Source organism: Heterocephalus glaber, unplaced genomic scaffold, assembly GCF_053883595.1.
Source record: "Heterocephalus glaber isolate CG9 unplaced genomic scaffold, H.glaber_assembly_v1.0 deba00001442, whole genome shotgun sequence".
NCBI classification, from domain to species: domain Eukaryota; kingdom Metazoa; phylum Chordata; class Mammalia; order Rodentia; family Bathyergidae; genus Heterocephalus; species Heterocephalus glaber.
In genome coordinates this window covers 44638730-44660846 of record NW_028258296.1, presented here as the reverse complement: position 1 = coordinate 44660846, position 22117 = coordinate 44638730, and the positions used below count along the sequence as shown (strand labels likewise).

General features: G+C 39.6%; 1 protein-coding gene across 4 annotated transcripts in view; it reads right to left on the bottom strand.

The window, feature by feature from the left end:
* The window catches only part of Ahcyl1 (adenosylhomocysteinase like 1), a 38487-nt gene that overhangs the window by 2353 nt on the left and 14017 nt on the right, over positions 1 to 22117 (bottom strand). For 2 of the 4 annotated variants that reach the window (XM_004853666.3, XM_021265627.2), the window contains exons 2-16: positions 13131 to 13242; positions 10322 to 10450; positions 9158 to 9258; positions 8431 to 8533; positions 6729 to 6823; positions 5983 to 6089; positions 5069 to 5185; positions 4824 to 4887; positions 3971 to 4059; positions 3550 to 3620; positions 2697 to 2791; positions 2517 to 2615; positions 2054 to 2122; positions 1444 to 1522; positions 294 to 414 (exon numbers count right to left, since the gene is read on the bottom strand). In XM_004853666.3, coding sequence (XP_004853723.1) covers positions 294 to 414; positions 1444 to 1522; positions 2054 to 2122; positions 2517 to 2615; positions 2697 to 2791; positions 3550 to 3620; positions 3971 to 4059; positions 4824 to 4887; positions 5069 to 5185; positions 5983 to 6089; positions 6729 to 6823; positions 8431 to 8533; positions 9158 to 9258; positions 10322 to 10450; positions 13131 to 13242 — 1451 coding nt within the window. Of the gene's footprint in view, positions 1 to 293; positions 415 to 1443; positions 1523 to 2053; positions 2123 to 2516; positions 2616 to 2696; positions 2792 to 3549; positions 3621 to 3970; positions 4060 to 4823; positions 4888 to 5068; positions 5186 to 5982; positions 6090 to 6728; positions 6824 to 8430; positions 8534 to 9157; positions 9259 to 10321; positions 10466 to 13130; positions 13243 to 22117 lie in introns of all 4 variants that reach the window. The other 2 variants (XM_004853664.3, XM_004853667.4) reach the window with 1 other exon arrangement.

Genomic DNA, 22117 nt, shown 5'->3' with positions numbered 1-22117 from the left:
GAGCCCAAGCCCCACAAATTCAAAATACACTTATTTCTATCTACCACTAAATATACAATATGCAAATTTCTCTGTATACTTTGTGTGCATGTGTGTGTGTGGTACTGGGAACTGAACCCAAGGCCTCTCTCATGTATGCTAGGCAAGTTTTATCTCTGAGGTATACCTCTAGCTTTGCCCCTGTTAATATGCTTTTCAAAATCAGGCATAGTAACTGAAGAAAGAAAGCTGGGTGTGCTGGTTGGTTTAATATTGGGGAAGAGAGAGCTTTTCACTGATTTTCTCCAAATTACCTGTAATAATTAGGTTTGAATGGCCCATTTTTGTTGAGTCCCAGATATTTTGCTTGGTCATCGGATAGCTCTGTCAAGTGGGCATCAAATGATGGCAGGTGCAAGCTGGCAACGTATTCATCTAGAAAAGCAAAGGACAGGGGAGTGAACTCTGTGTCAAATATGCCTTTCAGGGTAACCTTCCCCTCACCAAACTTCATCTGAAGCTTTCTGAGGAAGACGACAAGGATGCAATAACTTTGAAAGAATCCACAACTTGAAATATTTATAAATTTTAAAAGCCCTGAAAGCTACATTTCTGGCAGGGTACTTTTCTCAGTACCACACAAGTGTATGTAGAAAGCCACTTACCAGGGTGACAAAATGGTGTAGACTTATACCTCCCTATCCTTCTCTGGTAAAAGTTTTAGCCTCACCTCAGCAGCCAACATGTCATGTTCTACTCTTACCTTCTGTAGCAACCTCAACTAGATTAAATTATAATTAAATTATGAATCAAAGTAGACTCCAGAAAGCTCAAGAGAACCTTGTGTCATTAATATTTATTTAGAATAAGATTCACTCTATGAATATGAATTTTAAAAAACCAATCTGAGGTAAACTGTTGCAGGAGACCAAAGCAAGATGTTTTTTAGCTTTGGCATTTGGGCTGGCTAATAAGAGATGGGAGATGAATATCGTGGTGCAGAAAGGACACTATATCAACAAACTACACTGTCTTCTAGAATGACACCAGGTACATAGGAGGCGATTTGTCTCCTATTGAGGCAAATTGAGACAGAGAATGGACAAGAAAACTGGCTTCTGTTTTTCTCATTTTGGCCCTGGGCTCTACTCAGCTGCACTAGAAGTTTACTCAACTTCATAAAGCAATGTGACAATAAGAGCATCTATTTTAAACCACTGTACTGAGCATTGTAACTCATTAGCTGTAATTCTTACAACCTGAAAAATTTATATATTATTTTCACTTTACTGATAAAGACTCGGAGGCTCATGGATATTAAACTTTTCAGAAGGTCAAACAACCAGTAAACACTAGAAGAAAAATCAGAACTCTGACTCTAAATCGGGTCCTCTTCATGATAGTTAATTTACTGAACAATGTAGCCATCTAGGAATCAATATAGGTTTCCTGTTTTTCACTCACCCATTTTCTTAGGAAGCAGGTACACATCCTGTTTGTATCGTCCTTCAGGTGCATTATAAAGTTCTATCAGTGCCAAGGCCTGAAGTGGGAAAAGAGAGCCAGAAAACAAAAACACTTTTTAGGGACATAAAAATAAAAATAGGTTTAACAGCAACTAAGGACAAATACTACAGTGATCTGTCATCATGACAGCACCTAGGACTCTGCTTGTCTTAAAGGCCAGCACACATCGTGAGAGGATTTGCTAGTGTTTTTGTTTAGCTGCTGACAAAAGAACAAGGTAAATACAATTAAGCTGGAACACTATACTCAACTGAACAGACAATTCAGAGACACACAGACTCATGATACACACACTCTTTTCTGTAACTGAGAAAGCCTAAGTCTCAGCAACTGATGATATGAAAAAATGAACAGGGGCTGGGGATTGAGCTCAGTGTGTTCTGGTGCCTGCTTCACAAGCGCAGGGTCCCTAGTTCGATCCCTGGTACAAAAAAAAAAAAAGAACAGGTTGATAAGCATGCACCACGGCATACTCTCACGAGAACTCTGATCTATGCCTGCCTGGTGCCAGAAACAGTGAAGGAAAAGTGGGCCTTCTGCTGCATACCTGTGTCGTAGCTGTGATGGACAGAACAAAGGTGGGAACTGTGGAGCAGCTCAAATTGAGCAGACGACCCTAGAAAGGTAAGAAAGAATCCTGAGATGAACTGGGGCCCCTCTCAGATTGCAATGAAATACAAGTAAGTAAATGCAGGAAAGGACTTCATACCCCTCTATACTCAGTTGGAAGAGGAGGAATTACACTTCCAGATTGGGACTCTGCCTCTTATCCTATTTTCTGCAAATCCATCTGAGTGTGAAAATCAGCTTTGGTCAGGAAATAATATGTTACTCAGCAAAAAATAGTTTTTGGACTCTATTTCGTGGACTAGACCATTTGAGAAATATCCTTCTATCCAAAGACAATATTCAGGTAAACACAGGCCCAATATTTTTTTCCTGCTTCCCCTCCCTCTGTGGATCCAGTTAAACTCCTTGCACTGCTCTGCCAGAGTCTTCTGTGTGTGTACCTCTGCCAGGAGGACGACACGCTTGCCATCTGGCCAGATGACATGGTCCACCTGAGAACGAACTCGCTCCCATGTCAGCTCTGGAGTACGGAGGCTGGTCTGAAAGGAAAGGCACAGCTAACTATGGCTGTAATTGAAGGCAGAGGAAAAAGAACTAGCAACAACTGACAGAAGCCTCACCACATCGATTTCCGTGTTGGAGTGGCCCATATTGCACACAATGCAACTGTTTTTCATGCGGTCCAAATGCTCCCGGGTCACTACATTTTTATTTCCTAAAAGTAAAGATGGGTGGCTGAGGGAAGAGATGGTGGGCAACAAAAGTACTGACAGTTTTCAGTTAGAACATGGGAGGAGGGCTGGGGATTTAGCTCAGTGGTTCCGGCACCAGCCTCACAAGTGCAAGGTCCCGAGTTCGATCTCCGGTACCAAACAAAACAAAACAAAACAAATAAAACAAAAAACAAAAGAAAGAAGAACATGGGAGGAAATTTGCTGGCCTTAAAGAGCTTGTATACATTATGAGAAAAGAAGTGCACTGCATCTAGTGATCATCAACGACAACCTGGACAAGGCCTACATGCGGCTAAAGTAGGTACTGTCTGAGGAAATAAAGCCAAGGGAACCAGGCAAACTTGAGGACTGGGAGTCTGTTTCCCAGCCAGAGAGCTCAAGGTGGGACCTGGCTGGGTGCAGGTGCCATCACAGGGCAGGCAGAGCTGACCCTAGCTGGACATGTGATGGCTCTGTCCCTTAGTGGGTGTGGGTACCTTCCTTAACTCACCATGCTGAGGACCCTGAGGTGCCCACCACCTCCCTGGGCCTTCCCTGTACCCACCTCTTCTCCTGGGGGGTGGGGGTGGCAGTATAAAAAGTAACCAGAGAAAAAGAGTCTCCCTTTGGAAAACATGTTATGGTTCCCATAGGTTACTATCTTAGGCTTTGTACTGAGCACAGGTCTCACTACTGTGTCTGAAAGTCAGATCACTTTGGGGATTTGGCCTTGAACTTGGCACCAAAGCATGACACATACCTGTGCAAGTTATCACAACATCAACTTGCCGGATGACTTCATTTAGCTTCACCACTCTGAATCCATCCATGCTGGAAGAAAAGGAAGATACACTATGAGCAAAGCAGGGAAGCAGTGGGAGGGATGCTGGTCACAAAGTGACACAAAAAAACCTCCTCTGAAGTCAGAACTAGTGCTACCTCCCAGGGATGCTACGTGATAAGCTTCTGAAACTATATATACACACTGGCCTCTTCAGAGCCCCAAGACTCCATCCAGGAAGAGAAAATGCCAAGAGGCTAGGAGAAGCCAGGACTGGAGTGAAGGGGACAGAATAGAAGTCTTCTCTTTCCCTAAGCAATTTTTACAAAAAGTGATTAACACAATCAATCATGAACTATCTCAGAAACATAAAGTATCTGGAGTGAATCATTATTCTTACCAGGCCTGCAGAGCACAGATGGGATCAATTTCTGTGATGTAGACGATTGCTCCGAGGGCCTTAAGAGCAGCACAGCAGCCCTTCCCTACCTGTGGATCAAAAGAAAGGTCAGGTTACCAAGCCAGTGTGAGGCATGTGCGCTGGGGGAATCAGGCTCTTTGGGAGATAGGAATTAACATTCCGGATATCACCGGTCATCTAGTGAGCACTTTCAGCAAGGCTCCAGCCCCAAGCAGAGCAGAAACAGACCCAGATCACATTTTGAACCTCAGCGGGAGAGGTGATTTATTTAGCACATGGGTCATAGCAATGGGGGGGTGCTTTGGGTAACTGCTACCATTAGGGAAACAAGACCAAAGTAAGCGCAATCATAACCTCTAATTTCTTATTCCAGAAAAAACTGGTGGTACTCTCACTTGTATCTATTCAAGGACAGCCTAGCAGCTCAAGAACTTCTGTGGGTCACTGCTGAAGATAATAAAATATGTAACTTATTCTGGTTTAGAGATATTCAACCACATGCCACTTCCTTTTACTGCATGTCATATGTGGGGCTAAAATGCTGTATATTCACTTGAATTACTTCTCATATAAGGTTACTGTTACAATTAAGAGGAAAATGATGTGACATTTCATTTCACAAGATAAACTGGTGAATCTGGAAAACTCAATTCATTTTGTATGACTCCATTCTTAAGTCTGAATAAGACTTTTCCTACTGTTTTGAGATATGTTATCTAAAAACACACTGTGAACCCTGCATCAGTGACTCATGGCACCCAATATTTATCTTTCACCCAATATTTCTAATTAGTCTATGAAGGGACAGAGACACTGAGGCTCAGCTATTTACCTCACCATAGCCACACACCACCACTTGTTTCCCACCAAACATCACATCTGTGGTCCTCTTCAGGCTGTGGAAACAGATAAAGGCTCAACTCAAAGCTCAACTCAGTCCCTCTGCAAAAAGTTAAAGGGTGGTTTCAAAGGCAAAAAGAAGACCAGGAGACAAGACTGCAATGATACCAGACTAACACTGAAACCCAATCCAACTCTAACCCCTTTAAGTTTGAATATATGTACATTCCAACCTACCCATCCAAAATAGATTCTCGGCAGCAATACAAGTTATCAAACTTCTGTTTGGTAACAGAATCGTTGACATTCATTGCCGGAACACACAGCTTCCCAGCTTTGGACAGCTGATATAGCCTAAAGGAAGAAGAGGCCACAAAAACAAACAAAAACCAAGTGAGCTAGAAAAACATAATACATGGCAAAATTGGTCTTGGTCTTTTCAGATTCTATGCTGCCCTCCCCAGTTTTTATTAATGCCCAAGGATATTAGTAAACACCATTATTTCCTTGTCATCTCTCCTAACTTTTTTCATTTTCTTTTCCCTCTACCTTTTAATTTTGGAAGGAAAATAAAAATCCTTTCAGTTGAGAAACTTTACATCTATTCCATAAAGGGGATATTATATCTTCAGGCCAGCATTACTTCATCTTTAAACGCATGCCTACCTCTGATAAAGAGCAAACGATTCTGACTTGATATGTGTGAACAGGCAAGCACGTGCAACTATTTGAGAAACACTTCCAGGTATCTTTTAAGTATTTTCATTGAGCCAAGAATATTATGCCCAGTTTTACTTTTTGTATATGATACGTAGTTTTACAGGGTTTTTTTCATATTTCAAATACAAAATTCTAACACAATACTGAGTACAGTTTGTCAAGATAACATTCATCCCTTGCTCCCCTGGCCCAAAACACTATTTCAGAATTACTCAGTGAAGTAAATAGGAAAGAAAAATGTGTCAACTAGAACCTGAAAAACTTTCTTCTAGGATCACCTAAATTTTTCAAAAGTAAAACCTCAGTTTTCGCTAATGAAGATATTCCCATTTAGTCACTGCACATCTGAAACACAGCCCTGAAGCCTATCAGAGACCAGAAGAATTTGCTGAGGCAAGGACACAAGGGGCAGCTACTCCAGAATCTGTTACCTGTGAACACCAGTCACGCTCTCTTCCACAATGCCTCGGATCTTCTTAAACACGTTTGGATACTTCTTATAAACCCAGTGGGTTAAGTCTCCCCCATCATCCAGGATCTATAGAACAGCCAGAAGACTTCTATGGGCATTCAGGCTGCTAGAGCTGGGGGGAACTTTGAGCCCACTTTCTGTACTAGTAAGAGAGCCCTGTGTGTTTTGGAAGAGGACTCCTTAGAGCTCCCTAGAACAGGCTTGGACAGTGGAAATACAGTCAAATTTGTTGGTATAAAATGGTTAAAATGATTCCTAGGTTTGCTCTAGACTACAATGAAGAGTATTAGGCTAGTTGCAGAATCATTTTTAGTCTAAAGTCTTGAAATACAAAGCCCCTTTGAATGCAAAAAACAAGAGCTGGGGCAGGAAGGAAGGTCAGAAACCAGATAGATTCCTACTCCAGGAGGGACCACATCATTTCCTTCTGTTTCGTTCTGCTGTGTTTGAGCCACATGTTCAGCTAGTATTACCCTTCCCCCACCTTTCCATTCAGTTCTCAGACCCATTCTTTTTTTTTTTTGGTGCTGGGGAATCAATCCAGGGCCTTGCACATCTCTGGCCCATTTTGAATAGGTTTCAATTTAAACATTTAGCAACAAAGTATAAAACCATACATCCAAAACATATTTAGGGAACCATGCTTTGATGGAAAAAAGGAAATAAATCTATAGTCAAAAATATAACATGGACATGCATTATTACCATGTTGGCCTGCCACCCATCCATGTTCACACAGCGGTCAATACACCACCAGAAATCATCTTCGGACTCCCCTTTCCAAGCGAACACTGCAACTCCTATAGAGACAGAAATAAATTAGCTAATTCTTCCTATGAGGAGTGTCCTATGCCAGTAACAATTTCTGAGATCCATTAGGAGAGAAAAGGGCAAGAGACTATTCTGAAGAGGGAAAAACTTAAGTATTTATTCTCATTGGGCCAACTTTATACTTAGAACTCTACTCTAGGAGATAAATGAATGGGAATCAAGAAAAAGTTGTTCTCAAGAGTATCATCATTATCATTATTATTGTGTTTTGTTCTGTTTTGTTTTTTTGAGACAGGGTCTCACTATGTAGTTCAGACTGGCCTTGAACTGTGTGGCCCAGGCTGGCCTCAAACTTGCAGCGATCCTCCTGCCTCAGCCTCCCAAGTACTGGGATTACAGGTGTGTGGCAGCATACCTGGCTGGAGCATTATATATATGAACAAACATCTTGAAACAACCTAAATGTTCAGTATTAGGGAAATAATAAAAGTAAAATCACATGACCATATGAATAAGCAGTACAAACGATGCTGTCAATTTTCAGTGATATAAAAAATGACTACTGAAACAGGTATACAGATATTCCTTGTTAATGACCTACCTGTGTTAATTAACGACTGCCACTGGATTTACAACTGGTTTTTTTTGTACAGTTCTGTACATCTTGTTTATAGAGTCCCAATGTCTTTTTTGGATACAGTACACCTTATTTATTCAGTACTGTAATTTTTGCTGGCTGTACTGTACAGTACAGTACTGTAGTTTTATGTTGTTGTACATTACAGTACTGCATGTAAGAGTTATGCAAATAAAAGCAAAGTCATCAAGTCGGAGTTTCCTTTGACCATTCCTTTGTTCTGAGTATTGTCATGTACGTACAACATCCAATTCCTCATTCAGTGACCAATTCATTTAACGCCTTGGTCACGGTCACAAAGAAGTGAACTCGGTAGTTGAATGAGGAATGTTTGTATATAGATTATATGAGTATATACATACTAAGATTTATTTCATCAATGTAGAACAGAAAAAAGGGAAAAACTCATCAGATAGCTCTAATGGGATTATGGATTTTTTTAAACTTCCTAAATATTTTACAATAAACACTTACCAGAAAAAAACATGCAAGAAAAATAAAACTATTTCTATAAAGTTACTTTCTGAAAATCCTAGGAAAATGAGGTTCTCAAAGAAACTCTATGGTGACTTTCTCCTGAACAGTTTAGCAATAAAAATTATTTTATATTTGATTAAACTTACCAGTAGTCCATATATTTTCAGTGTGATATTATCAATTTAAAAGGCAATGCTTATGTTCTCTCAAAATTGATGAGACTTGGTGAGAATAAACCAGGTGAGTTCATACACTAATATTCTTCTTCACTTAACATTAGAATTGGGCATTTCCACATGTCCTTGAATTCCTTTCAAAGATTATTTTTAATGACTACATAATATTCCATCATGGATCTAGACATTATTTTATTATCCATTTTCTTCCAGTTGATATTTTTATTATCACTCAAATTTTATAGTTCCTAGACATACATGACATTGTAATGACAATTTTGATACATAAAAACTATGTTTAGAGAGTTCATTTCAGGCAGATGTAGTGGAAAAAAACTGAACTTACCAGCCTCAGCCAGTGCTGCAGCCACTTCATTCTGAGTTGAGTAGATGTTGCAAGCAGACCAGCGGCACTGAGCCCCCAAGGCACAAAGTGTCTCAATCAACACCTGTGTGGATGTGTAGGGCACAGGGTAAGGAAGGGGAGGGGGAAGCTCAGTAAGAACATGACATCCAGAACTCTGCAGCAACAGGTGCTACACTGGGGAGTTATAAAAGGGTATAATCCACTTGGGCATGGTGATGGATGCCTATAATCGCAGTGTTTCTGGAAACTGAGGCAGAAGGATTGCAAATTCAATCCCAGGCTGGGCAATTTAGCAAGACACTGTCTCAAAAGAAAAAAATTTTAAAAGGGGTGGGGATGTAGCTTAGTGTGAAAGCCTTGGGTTCAATCCTTAGTACCATATACACAAAAAAGATAAATAAAAGGATATAATCAAGCAGAGTGGCACACTGGCATTTATACCCAAAGTCTTAATAAATTTTGATAACAATATTTCAAATCTCCCTACATCAGGTTCTGAGACAGTTCACTGATTCAAACAAAATGAACAACCAACCAACCTGTATTGTGAGAGATCTCATAGGGATCCCATTTAATATTTAGCATTTTCAAGTTAGCTAGATAGGGAGGGAAAAGCAAGTTGGGAAAACAAAACAAAACAAAAAGTCAAACCTGTTTCTTTCTTCCCTTTATCAGAAATCCCTCTACTTTCTTTCAACAAACTCACCGCTGTCTGGGCTGTGATGTGTGTACAGCCCACTATTTTAGCACCAGCCAAGGGCTTCTCCCCCTGAGCACGTTTCCTGAGTGAAATCAGAGCAGACATGTCTGTGAAAGAACACAGGAGTTGAGCTAGGTCTGCACTAGCAATACCATCTGTTCCTGCCCACCCACATCTATGGCTGGACTGGGTCGCTTGAGAATCAGTGAAAAGAGGCAGGAAAACTCTAAGCACATTTCTTTGATGACCGACAGTTTCACCAGCAGAGTTAACAGTGGAGAACTGTCATGCAACCATTTGGCATTTCTGTCTTCCTCTTCTGTTCTGCTTTATATGCAGAGGACTGAACAGTGAATGACGCAAAATGGACCCACATGGAGAGTAAGTCTCATCAGTCATTTGGGAGGAGAGGGAAATAGTTAACAACACTGGCTAATGGACTTTCATACATAATCATCAGACCAGGAAGAACTTTACCCTCAGCTGAAGCCATGTGCTTCTGTTTTTCTTTGCTGTCTTACCCTACTTACTATGTCATTCTGTTTGGTTTCTCTACCCACTCTTAGCATGCCTTCAATGTGAAAGTAAAGAGATCTTCCAGGCAATGGGGTGTCATACAGAAATTAAGATTTAACTGATTGCCAGCAACTTTTTTTTTGTACCGGGGATGGAACTCGGGGACCTTGTGCTTGCAAGGCAGGCAGTGGCACTATTGAGCTAAATCTCTGGCCAGCCAGCAACTTTTACTTTGCTCTACAGAAGGTGCTCAGAACCAAACAAGACCCTAGGGCACCATATCCCTAGCTTTGAACCTTCCCACATTAGCTGCTTCTGGGAATCCGGGCCTCTGGGACTGGCATGTTCAGTAAGATCCCACATAATTAACCACTATGTAGTAATCCAAGACTTGCTGACTCTGCAGTGTAGATCTTTGAAAATGATGTCATGGGGAAGAAAGACAGAAACTACTCTATGTAATTACCACATGCTGAGAATAGGAAGATGGAAAGCAAGAGCAGGAGTCCTGAGCAAGCTCCTTACAGAGAAGTATTATCCAAAAGTCCAGGAAATTGTCTTTTCCCAGGACACTTTCAAGCCTTAAACTGTCAATGGATCTTGATGATCAGTAAGAGGGCTGCTTCTAGTCTTCCACTCACCCCCTTTCTTTACCTTGTTCTGCAATCTCAATCTCCCGGCGTCCAAATTCTGCTTGCTTGATGTTCTTCACACAGAAATTGCTGCTGCCCTTGGAGTTGGTTTGCTGCTTCTCTCGGGGGGAAACTTCATCATCAGAGCTATCTGTGTAGGATGCAGCTAGAACCAGTAAAGAAACACGGATAGACAAGCTAACCTCAATGCGACCCCACCACCACCACCAATACAGCCCTCGAGGGGCTGTCATTTAAGTGAAGTGAACATTCTTAAGTGGAGCTCTCTTTTACATCACTCTCAGTTCTATTCCTCCAGGCTCTAAAAGCTGGTATGAATAAAACAGTTGTGAATCTCTCAGCATTTCGTTTTTACCCATTCTAACAATACTGTGCTTTTAGTGCCTGTGAAAAGGAGCTATGGACCCTAATCCTGTACCACCTGTAGTGATCCCAGGTAATAGAAGTACTTGGATTTGAACCAGACCTGAAAAAAATGCAAGGACAATTTTGGGGAAATAAGAAATGCTGTTTCTATAGATCATTGGTTTTCACACTTAAGCATCTGTCAGAAGCCCATGAAGGGTTTAAAAAGACTGCTGGGCCTCAAAGCCAAGGTTTCCCATTTGACATCTCAAGATGTCTAGGAGCTGCCATTTCCAACAAGTTTTCAAGTGCTGCTGATGTTGCTGGTCAGAAGACTGTACTTTGAGAATCACTGATACAGATGAAAAGTACGGAGTCTTACAAAGGGATTTTATATTGTATAATGCTTAAGGAACACAGAGAAGGAAAGAAATGACACAGAAAATGAGCAGATTTGATTCTGTCACCAGCCTTGGGAAAGTCTGTCAAGAGGACTGACTTTAACAGTTGTACGTAAAACCTAAATATATCCTTCAGATAGACTGTAGGAAGGTATACAATTACTCATTACATTTCAAGTCACTTCTTTCCTCTCTGAATCGAGTGTTCCTCACCGCTATTTCTGCTAGTGCATCGAGACCCTCTCAGACTTCTATATACACCAGTGAACACAAATACCACTAAAGGTTATTTTCTCTACTGTGACAATTTAAGGGTGTCAGTAAGCTTTTTAAAATGCTCTAATAGGTTTCTATAACATGGGTGTCAAGGTCTCTGAAGACTTCTTCCCTCATTCCAGCTTCCTCTTACAACTCAAATCTTTCAAAATTAATTTTCCTTTTGTCTCAGCTATAATTAGACTGCTAGTTACCCATTGCCTTTTTATCTGTCACTCCAAGATACTTTTTCATTTATGATAGCCATTATATTTAGAACTGCTTCTTGAATATTATATCACCAATGAATCCATATATTCATTTATTTCAACAGTTAATCCTATATACTTCTATTTGTTCTCGTCTGCCTATCTTGTCTATATAGGGTTATCAATGGCACAAGGCAGAGGTAAATTTTTAATTTTTGTTTGTTGTCATTCCTTGTACCTCAAGCGCATCTTTTTTTTTCTGTATAACTTTATTATCATTCACTAAACAGACACATATACAAAAATTAAAATTATTCAAAGAAAAGCAATGCAAGGGAAAAAATTATAATATTCAAATATAATAGAACTCAACCAAAGCAAAACTGAAAAGTGCTTAAACATTTTTCCATATAATTAAAAAAAAACCTCACGCATCAACAAGACATCAAAGGATGTGATTTGTTTTAGAAAGATTTTCAAAACTAATATTGAACAAATAGTGGTCTGAAAAAAAATTCTAATTAGTTGTAGACTCCACATAGGCCAAACACTTTTTTTAAATTTAAATTTCAATACAGTCATGTGACACGTGATGGAAATATAATCTGAGAAATGTTATTAGGCAATTTCATCCGTGTGTATCGCAAAGTACCACACAGAGTGCCAACTTCTAAGTGCAAACTGAGAAGGTATACGTCAATCATCTGTGATGGCCCCTTGATATTATCCAAATCAAGCCTATCTTTTAATGCTACTAACACAATGTGAACAATATTGTGACAAAAGGCAATAATGGCTTTTGGTACATACAAATCTCTTTGCTGACATTAATAGCAACCTGTGACCTTGGGCATGCTTCTTAATCTTCTAACAATGAATCTTCAGTTGAACAAAGAAGGAGTTGTATTAGATGTTCCTAATGTTTCCTCTAGTATTCAATTCTAAGGTTCAATATCCTTTTCCATATTCATTTTCTAATAACCTCTCTGTACAGTTCAATCAGAAAAAGACTACTTATTATGGACAGCTAACACAGGATGGGAAAACTGAAAATAAACAGTGCTGGAGTCACATTGTAGTGGGCTGTATTTTTTCCCTTCAGAGGTTAACAGGGAGTATACTTCAACATAAGCGGTAATCTAGAACATAAAAGGAGCAGAATACTAACTTTTATTTTTCTAATTCAAGCAGACTTTGGGACAAGAAGGAAAAAAAAAATAGGTGGCAGGGTGTATTTTACGCTTCAAACGTAAAATAAATTATGCTTCAAACACTTCTTTTTCAAGGCCAGTTCTGTCAGCTAAAATACCATTGAATCTCTCCCTTTGAAATGTGGGCAGATAAATGTAGGAATAGGAATTAGCCTGGTACTACCAACTGGGCACTGGCCACCGACCACACACAGAGACAGGCAAGGGAAGAAAGTCTCAAGATGACAAAAGCTTCTCTAGCTTCACGCCTGATTGGACACATTCCCATTGCCCAACCACTAATTAATAGCTGACAGCTAGTTTTGATATAAGCTATTTTCAGCTTCTAGTGAAGAGTACTGGGTAGTGAACAGGAGAGGAGATCAGAGAGGACATGAAGCTCACAGTACCTGAACTGTAGCTGTCAGTGGAAGACTGCGAGATGGAACGAGACAAAGATCTTCGGCCAGTCTTGGTTGGGAATTTTGTGAACTCCTGCATGTCATCAGCAAATTGGATTTGCTATAAGAGATAAAAAGTTGAAAACTTACAAGGGATTCCTATGAAATATTCCATTTTTAAGGCTATCATCTTCCTTAAAAGCCAACATATGTGGCTTCTACTAAGCCAGTAAGTTCTCCAACCAGAAATGAGAGGACAGAGGTTGCTCTTGGACTTCTGAATGCCAGTTACTTCCTCTTTCCAACTGTTGCAGCACAATTTGAGGCTGGGAGCAGGGGGAGCTTAAGAGCCAACTTCTTTTAACATTTGTCCAATTTTACAAGTCTTTTTCCATTCCATTAAATTTTCTTCCCTCTTATAACCTTGATAAACTCTTCACCCTTTTTCCCAAAGCCATCAGAAAACAGGTATGATCTCACAGTGCTTCTCATTTGTCTTCCCTGCATATTCTCTTGTAGCAATTCTTATTCTGAAGTTTGCAGTGTTTTGCTTTTTGAAAGATTTATGAAGTGAGGCCTAGAAATGGTGATTGGGCATTAGGGTGCCAAAATTCAGAGCCCAGTCCTATGTCTATGCTTCAAAAAGCCAATGGAATAGCCTCAGGACCTTCCATACCCAGTAAAAACTTAAAATACCAGAATATACTGATGGAAGAGAAATTTTAAAAACATATACACCCTAGTAAATTCGAACTAATTAGGATGAATTTGAAGGAAGAAATAATGACTTGGTAAACCTTGTATTAAAAATTTCCTTAAATGAAATAAATCAGAACTAGATGTTTGCAGGATATTTGGAAGACTGCTTTTAATAAATAGCAAATAGCTTTCAATTAATATTAGTTACAGACAAACTAATGAATGGTTCTAAGGTGTGTGACATACTGTATTTTATTACATGGTTTAAATTTTTCCTGAACTCCTGTTTAAACTGTAATAAGCCCTTCCTTCAAAATCTAAAGTAAACTTCATTTTCCTGAAATAAACAGGATGGTTTGAGAATCTGAATTGAAATTCTCACAATCTGACTAATTCTAAAGAGGTTCCCATGGAGAATCCATTAAACTAAGCCTTTAGCAAGTATCTTTGCAAATGTACAACATTACAGATTAAAATCTTTGCATAATGGAAGTAACATGGTTATGGCCACTTTCAAACCAGAACAGCAAACCACACATTACAGCCACACAACCTTCCCTTCTTCTGCAACAAGTACTCTTCAGCAGGGGTGGTACCAGCCTGTAGCAGAAGGATCAAGCTCAAGTGTGCAGCTTAGGCACAGGCAGTTAACATGAACAAACCAAAAACTGAATTGGTATGGCTCCACAGGTCATAAAACAGCCATCAGGGAGCAATGACTTGTGCTTTCAGCTCTATCCAGCACGGTTCACATCAAGAATGAAAGCAGACAATGCAGTCAAGCAGCAGGCCCAAAAGAAAAACCTGAGTCTACTTCTATTTAAGATTCATCTTTGTTCAATATATAGCTGGGCAAGTTTTTTTTTTTCTTTAGGCTACTCTGTGAAGCAAGGAGGGAGCAGAGTTCATAGCCTGTTTTACTGTGGTAAATCTAAAGACAGATCCTAAAGGAATAAAGGGGAAAGAGCTATACATCCTGACATCTAGTTCAGAATCTTATACATGTAAAAAGGTATTCAATATTTGTAGTGAGTGAAATTTTCAAAATATTTTCTTGTGTAAGATTAAGCTTCAAAGATAAACAGTAATGAAGATTTCAGCCGAACGATATACATTGCACCAGTAGAATATAAGCGAGTATTTGTGTATATCCAAACCCACTTTTTTACCTTAGGTGCTATAATTTTAAGTATCCTAAGTGTCACAGAGGAAAACAACAAACCAATGTATGGAGATGCCTACAGGTCAGCATTTGCTCTTTTAGACAGTATTTCCCACTGCATGTTCACATGACTTATTGCAGTTAGCAAAGCTGGTTTTACTGAAGAGATTAATCCAGGGCCAAGGTAATGACTTCAACCCACTGTGCAGTCATTTTGGTGGTGGAAAAAATACAGACCATCAGTGCCTCTTTGCAGTCTCCAGCGGCACCTCCTCCTCTATCAGCTTCTCTGCTGATGGCATGGGCAGCCTGTTCAGAAGCTCTCCTCTCCTGGCTTTTATGATTTCTTTCCCTGCTTATCTTTTTTTTTTCAGAAGGTTCTGGGCACATTTCCCAATACCACCTACATGGGGGTGTGGTGTGGGAGGGAAGTACAATAACATTTGCAGATTTTTAGATAAAAGATATACAGAGATGGCTGTGGCAAGTTGGAAATGTTTCTTGGGCAATCTAAGAACCAATTAATACTCGTCATCTTCCCCCATATTAATAAAGCTCACCAGCAGCCTCAAGTTTAGCAAAATCTTTCCCATCTAAAAATTTAAGACTGTTGGGGCTGGAAATTTAGCTCAGTGGTTTCGGTGCCTGCTGCCCAAGCGCAAGGACCCAAGTTTGATCCCCAGTGCCAAAAAAAAAATTAAAAAATAAAAAATAAAAATATAAGACTGTAGGCCAAGCAGCTTACAAACCGGGGCAGTGCCCTCACAACTCTATCTCCCCATGGTCCACGGTCCATGTCTGAAGTGGGCAGAATGTTAGCTCAAGCCAAGACATGGATAGGGGGCTCGTTCATAGTCTCACTGCTGTCACGTGGCTCAGCAACATACAGATGCACAATAATCTTGTCTTTCCTCTCACCCCAAACTACGCCGTAGAGAACCTGTATCACAGCTGCTGTTGTGGACGATGTCTACTCTGGTTTCTTCCAGGCCTGCTAGCTCCACCGGTTGTCTGTTTCGCCCTTGGTGAACAACCTCCTAAAGCGCTCTCCACCTTTATATTGTAAATAAAGATACTGCTGCCAAAAATGTGTGGATGTCAGTTCCCTCTCTAATGAAATGAGATCTCAATAACAACCTTTAACTCAGTTAGACTCAGTGCATTTAAGCAAAATATTGACAATTTGGGAAAAGCAAATCAAAAAGCAATTGCAAAGTTGTGCTTTATGTTTTTTGTGTGTTTATATTTTTTAGGTCTTGTTAATTTTTTTTCTAGTATTGGGGACTGAACCCAGGGCCTCATGCATGCTAAGGCAAGCACGCTACCTCATCATTAAGTCCGAGTTGGTGTGCTTTAGTGTTTCTTCAAATAGGTAAAAAGAAGGGCAAGTAGATAAAGTGCCTTAAAAGTATCTTTTGTTTGTTTGTTTGTTTTGAGACAGGGTCTCACTATGTAGTTCAGGCTGGACTTGAACTCTCTAATGTAGACCAGGCTGGCCTCGACCTCACAACGATCCTCCTGCCTCAGCCTCGCGAGTGCTGGGATTGCAAGTGTGTGCCAACATGCCTGGAAATAAGTATTTTAAAGCAAAAAGCCTTATATTAATTATTTTGTACTTAGGCACTCACCACCTAGCCTTACCACAACTGAACAAGCACATTAATGTTTACTCTTGAACTAATAGCACAGCTGAGAAAGAGTAGGTCAGATGGACCCATTCTTCAAACAGCATAGCCAAATACATAAGTTACTTGCTGTGTCTTAAAAACCCAATTAAATATCAGGCCAATTTAATGTGCTATTTTAAAGCACCTCTTCAAATAACTTATTAGCAGATATGATGGCTGACTTCCTTCTGTCTAATACTGAGGCTGGTAAAGAAAAGCTCTACCAAATAAATAATTCGAGGTACTTTACCTCTACCACCATGGTAAGCCTGGTGACAGAGTGAATGGAAATTGTTATACAGAACTTAACAAGAAAAAAGGATCACAGGCAATCCAAAAATCTGTAAGCCTCAAGAAAAAAAATTGTTATAAATTACTTGTTTAGTTGATCCTAATAATTTTTACCACTGGGAGTTGAATTTACTTTCACAAACACATGGACTATATACTCAGATGTTAAAGCTTAGTCACACTGCTTCCCAGGCCTATCCAATTTTGCCTTCTCTTAAATTAGGATTAAATGACCAGAATGCTATGATCTAGGACTCATGAATGTTAATCAGGATAATACCCATTGTGCATTATACTCTTTTAGTCAACACATTTGCTAGGCACTCCAGGAAAGATCAATGCAAGGAAATAAGGTCCCTTAAAAATCTTGACGTGTTTTCAATTATGGTGCAATGATAATGAAAATGGCTTTGCCATGGAATTCCACACTGCTCCTTTATGAAAATGCTAGATAGTGTAGTCTTCATTGTCTTATCTGGTTATTTACTTAGATATCTAAAAATTAAAGGTTAGGCTAGACATCTTATCAAACTTGTTATTTTACATGCCTAATAGCTTTTAATTTCCCCAGAAAGGTTTCCTCCTAAGGGTGAAGAACCAGACTCAAAGGTAAACAGCAATTACTAGGAAAACAAATCATTAAGAAACCATACCTCAGAAGTGTGTGGAGGGATCAGTGTTTTTTACTGATAAAGATTATTTGAAGGGCTAGTATCTTTCTTCTGGCACACTCTGTTTTCGGGGACATTTTCTAAATTTATATATGTGGTCCCACTGCACACATACATCATGATGTATGCACAGATTTTTCTGTTTAGAAATTATGGGCAGGATATTTTTTTAGCTAACACAAAAAAGTGACTATTAGAGCTAGAAATGTAACAAGATCAACTACTAAGCAATGTGCTAGAATACTTTCCAGGACTTCTACATCTTTTCTAACCCTTTTCACACATCTTACAGCTAATATATTTATTTTATTTATTTTTGTTTTTTTTAAGACAGGGTCTCACTATGTAGCCCAGGATGGCCTCGAACTCACAGTGACCCCCATCTCAGCTTCCCAAGTGCTGGGATTACAGGCATATGCCACCACACCCAGCTAACTAATTGTTTTAAAGACTGTACTCTCACTCACTTCCTCTTCGGGAAAGAGGTTATGGCAGTCAGCCTAAACAGGTGCAACATCTATTCTTGATACTTACCAGTGATTGGTCTGATTTCCATTTTGGATGAAACCAAAGAAATAGCAATAAACACCAACTTCTTGATACAAGAAATATACCAAATTATTATCTTTCAATTAGGTAAATTTCCCAAAGAAGGGCAACCCTTCCTAAGACACTGTCCTTGGACACACCCACCAGAAAACAACTTATCTCAAGAGAATCAATCTCAGGCTTTTGAATCCAACCCACATCCACCTTCAGCTACTTCTTCCATTCCGGGGTGCAGAAAACAGTCTTCTGAGACTCAGCAGGTTTTGGCTGCTCCCTGCCCTCCCTCCCTTTCCTGTCTCAAGTTTCTTAAATTCTCAGTCTCCCCAGATGGGGCCTGAGTTTCTAGGGGGGAGGGAGTGGGCAGGCTGACTAATCACAGCGTTTATCTCCCTCCCCCACTCTACCCTTCTCTGTGACTCAACAGTAACTGGATGTAACACACACATACACACACTGCTAGAATCCAGTTCCACAGTTAGAAGGACCTCTTCTTTCGAAGTGGGACTCAACACTTTTGTTAATGCTGGTGGGGGAAAGAAATGAGGCATTATCAGGCCCCACACTCCTGAGTCACTAAAAAGGTGAGAATCAGCTTGGAAAACTCCCCCAAAGAGCTAGTGGCTTTATTCTTATCAGTTATTCTCCCCTCTCTTCCTAGGAGTCAAGACACTTCACTGGCTTTCTACTGTCTCCTAAAGGCTCTCTAGACAACATGAATGATCTAGGCTTCTGACTGCCAACTAGAGGTAAAATTAAGAGGTTTTAAAAAAAAAAACCAATAAGTAGGACAGTGAAGAGTTTTCTAATCTTTTGAAAACCACGATTTAAACAGAATGCAATCCACATCTAGACTATATTTCAATGTCTGTTTAGCTTTCTGTCTCCCCATTTGCCTGCCCTGTCCATACTTCTCTCACCCTCCTTAATCCCACCACTAATATTATTACAAAAGCATGCCACTCATCCTCTTTTTTCTCATTCACTGAATTATCATCAGCTTTAGACTTTTAAAATAAAAGCCAGGGCTGAGCCAAGAGGATCACTGTGAATTTGAGGCCAGCCTGGGCTACATGGTGAGACCTTGCTTTAAATACACAAACATGCCAGGTGTAGTGAGTGGTGCACACCTATAATCCTAGCATTCTGGGAGGCTAAATCAGGAGGATCACAAGTTTGAGCCCAGGCTTTTATGGTTTAGGGAGAACTTGTCTCAAAATAGGGCTAGGGATGTGGCTCAAAATAAGGCCCTGGGTTCAATCTCTATAGCCTCACCCCTCAAACAAAGAAACAAAATGAGTACAAGCGACTAAAGACATCTTGGTTGTGAACATGCTAATCTTTCTAGTGATATGCTAGTCTCCTTCCACCCTTTCCCCAAGCACACTGTTGTATTTTCTGTATTTGTATTTATTTTTTCAAATTCATTATGATCATTTTCAACATAGAAAAATTTAAAAGAATAATATAATAAATATCTGTGTACTTTCCACCTAGGATGAATCTTTTCAATTTCCATATTAATTTCTTTCTCTGCATATAAACACAGATACATATGCATACTTTCAAATGGTCTCCCTACCACCAAAAAAAAAAAAAAAAAGAAAAAAAAAGTTGCAAACACAAAAGTTCACCAATAAATTTTTCACAATGCATCTTGTAAGAATAACAATACTTTCCTTCAGAACCTCGATGACATCACCACACTTGAGAATAGTAACAGTAATTCTATATCATCAAAATATTTAGACTATATGCAAACTTCCTCAGTTTTCTCAAAGATATTTTTCATAGCTGTGGACCCAACAGATTCCCCAACCTTCAAACCCAAGAAGGAATCAAGATTCATTAAACTCAATGAATAGGTTCCTCAAGACTGTTGTTCCTACAACAGTCCCTCTGGCTCCGCCATATTCCACCTGCTCAGCGATAGTCTTGGATCTAGGGTAGTTTTCTTTCTTTTCTTTGTGATATTGGGAATTGAACCCAGGGCCTTTAAGCTACATAACCAGCCTCCACCCCCGCCCTTTTTAAATTTTGACAGGTTCTTGGTAAATTGGCCAGTCTGGGCTGGAACTTGCAATCCCTCTGCCTCAGCCTTCCAGAATGGTGGGATTACAGGCATAAGCCACTACACTTGGCACAGCTAGTTTTCTATTAGAATCTTCCATATTCTAAACTTTTAAAATCGCTTCCCTCTTGTAAACTGAAAGAGCTTTAGCTTTGTCAAGAATTTTCCACAGATGATGTAGTATATTTTGCTTTGCAAGAGGACATAATATTAGCTTCTTCTAGTACTAGTGATGCTAAGACCAGGTCCGTGGCTATAGTGAGACCATCAGATTTCTCCTCTGAAAGGAACACTTTCTCTTTACCATGTAAAGGTTAATTTGTGGGGTAAGGCCAACTGCTAATTGCACAGTCACTGTTTAACATTAGATGATTAAAGTATAAAAATCAACTTAGATTACTATGTTCACCTTGTAAGTTTGTAATAAGTCATTAGCCTTATAGTTTTCTCTAAAGCCCATCTTAATTTTAAATGAACCTCAAAAGAAGTTAAACTGGCAGGCCAGGGATTTAGCTCAGTGGTTTCGCCGACTGCTGCGCAAGCACAAGGACCCAAGTTAGATCCCCATGTACCAACAAAAAAGAAGTTAAACTGGCAAACTTTACTTCTTGCAAGGTATGCTGAGATGTTCTTTTTTAAAATGAAAACTTGTCAACTGCTAACAAACAGGCCAATCTGTACTCTTTAAACCAATGTCTATGGAAAGAAAATTTAACACTGAAAGCAATCAGTGGACTATTCTAAAAGGAAAACGGGGTCTATGGCACCTGGAAGGTAGCCACGCAGATTGTGCAAATGCCATCTGTGTAGTTTCTTAGCTTATCAAGAAGGAAGATTAGCAGTATACAAGAACAATTCTTCCTTCCTTGATCTAGCTTAAGTGAGGTTAAAGGCCAACCACATTTTAAATCCATATACTGTGGGCCAGCTCAGCATTAGGGAAGGTTAAGCTATGTCTAAATGGAGGTGAAAGAAATGGGAAGTCCTTGCCAAGTAGCACATGGGTGGCAGAAAAACTCCAAGCAGCTACCAGTATGTGGCAGCTGAGTCTACGGAGAGTCAGTGTTCCGCACCTCAGGCTAACATCCAATAGAGGCTAAGGAGACAGAAACCACATCAGTTATTTTTTTAGCCACCATCCACTGCTTCCCATAAAGTACAGGCGCAGGGGAGAAAAAACTGTCAAAACTTAAAAATAAACCTGACTTTAAGGATCTAATGTTAAATAATGACTACGCAGTTAACAGGTATTATTTGCAAAGTGGGTCAACAGGACCTTTCAGAATCTAGCCTGTAGTTAGACTGCACATTTTCAAGTTCAAAAGACAAAGTAACACCCTTTAAAGATTAGTTGCAGCTGATTTTAGTTTCCATAGTTCTTAAAAACAAAAAATTTAAGACTCTAAAAGGAGAGAGTAGACACACAATATATAGAAAATATACCAGTCACATCAAACCATTTTAAAAATTGTAGTTTTCATCCCACAGGGGCAATATTAGCCATTCTTTTTGACTTTCTAAATTATTACCTTAGAAGGCTTGTAAGGAACAAGCTGACTGAAAAGGATAGTTGACTGCTGCTTCTCTGGAGCTACTTAAAAATGAGTTACCTACTGCTCCACAATGAATACTGTGCCATCCCTTGGGTTTTCCTGACCCGTGACTCTGAAGAGCCATTTCCCAAGGAGTAAAGTGAATAGAAACACAAGGATAAAGATCCCTGCTATACGGTATGGCAAACAAAAGTCAAAATTTGTATAAGGAAAGTTATTTGGGAAATTTTATCAATAAATAACACTGGTATCTAAATAGTTTTCAAATCACTTTTATTTAACTCTTGGCATTCAAAGAATAAGCCTCATGAACAGAGAGCAATAGATCAGGATTTT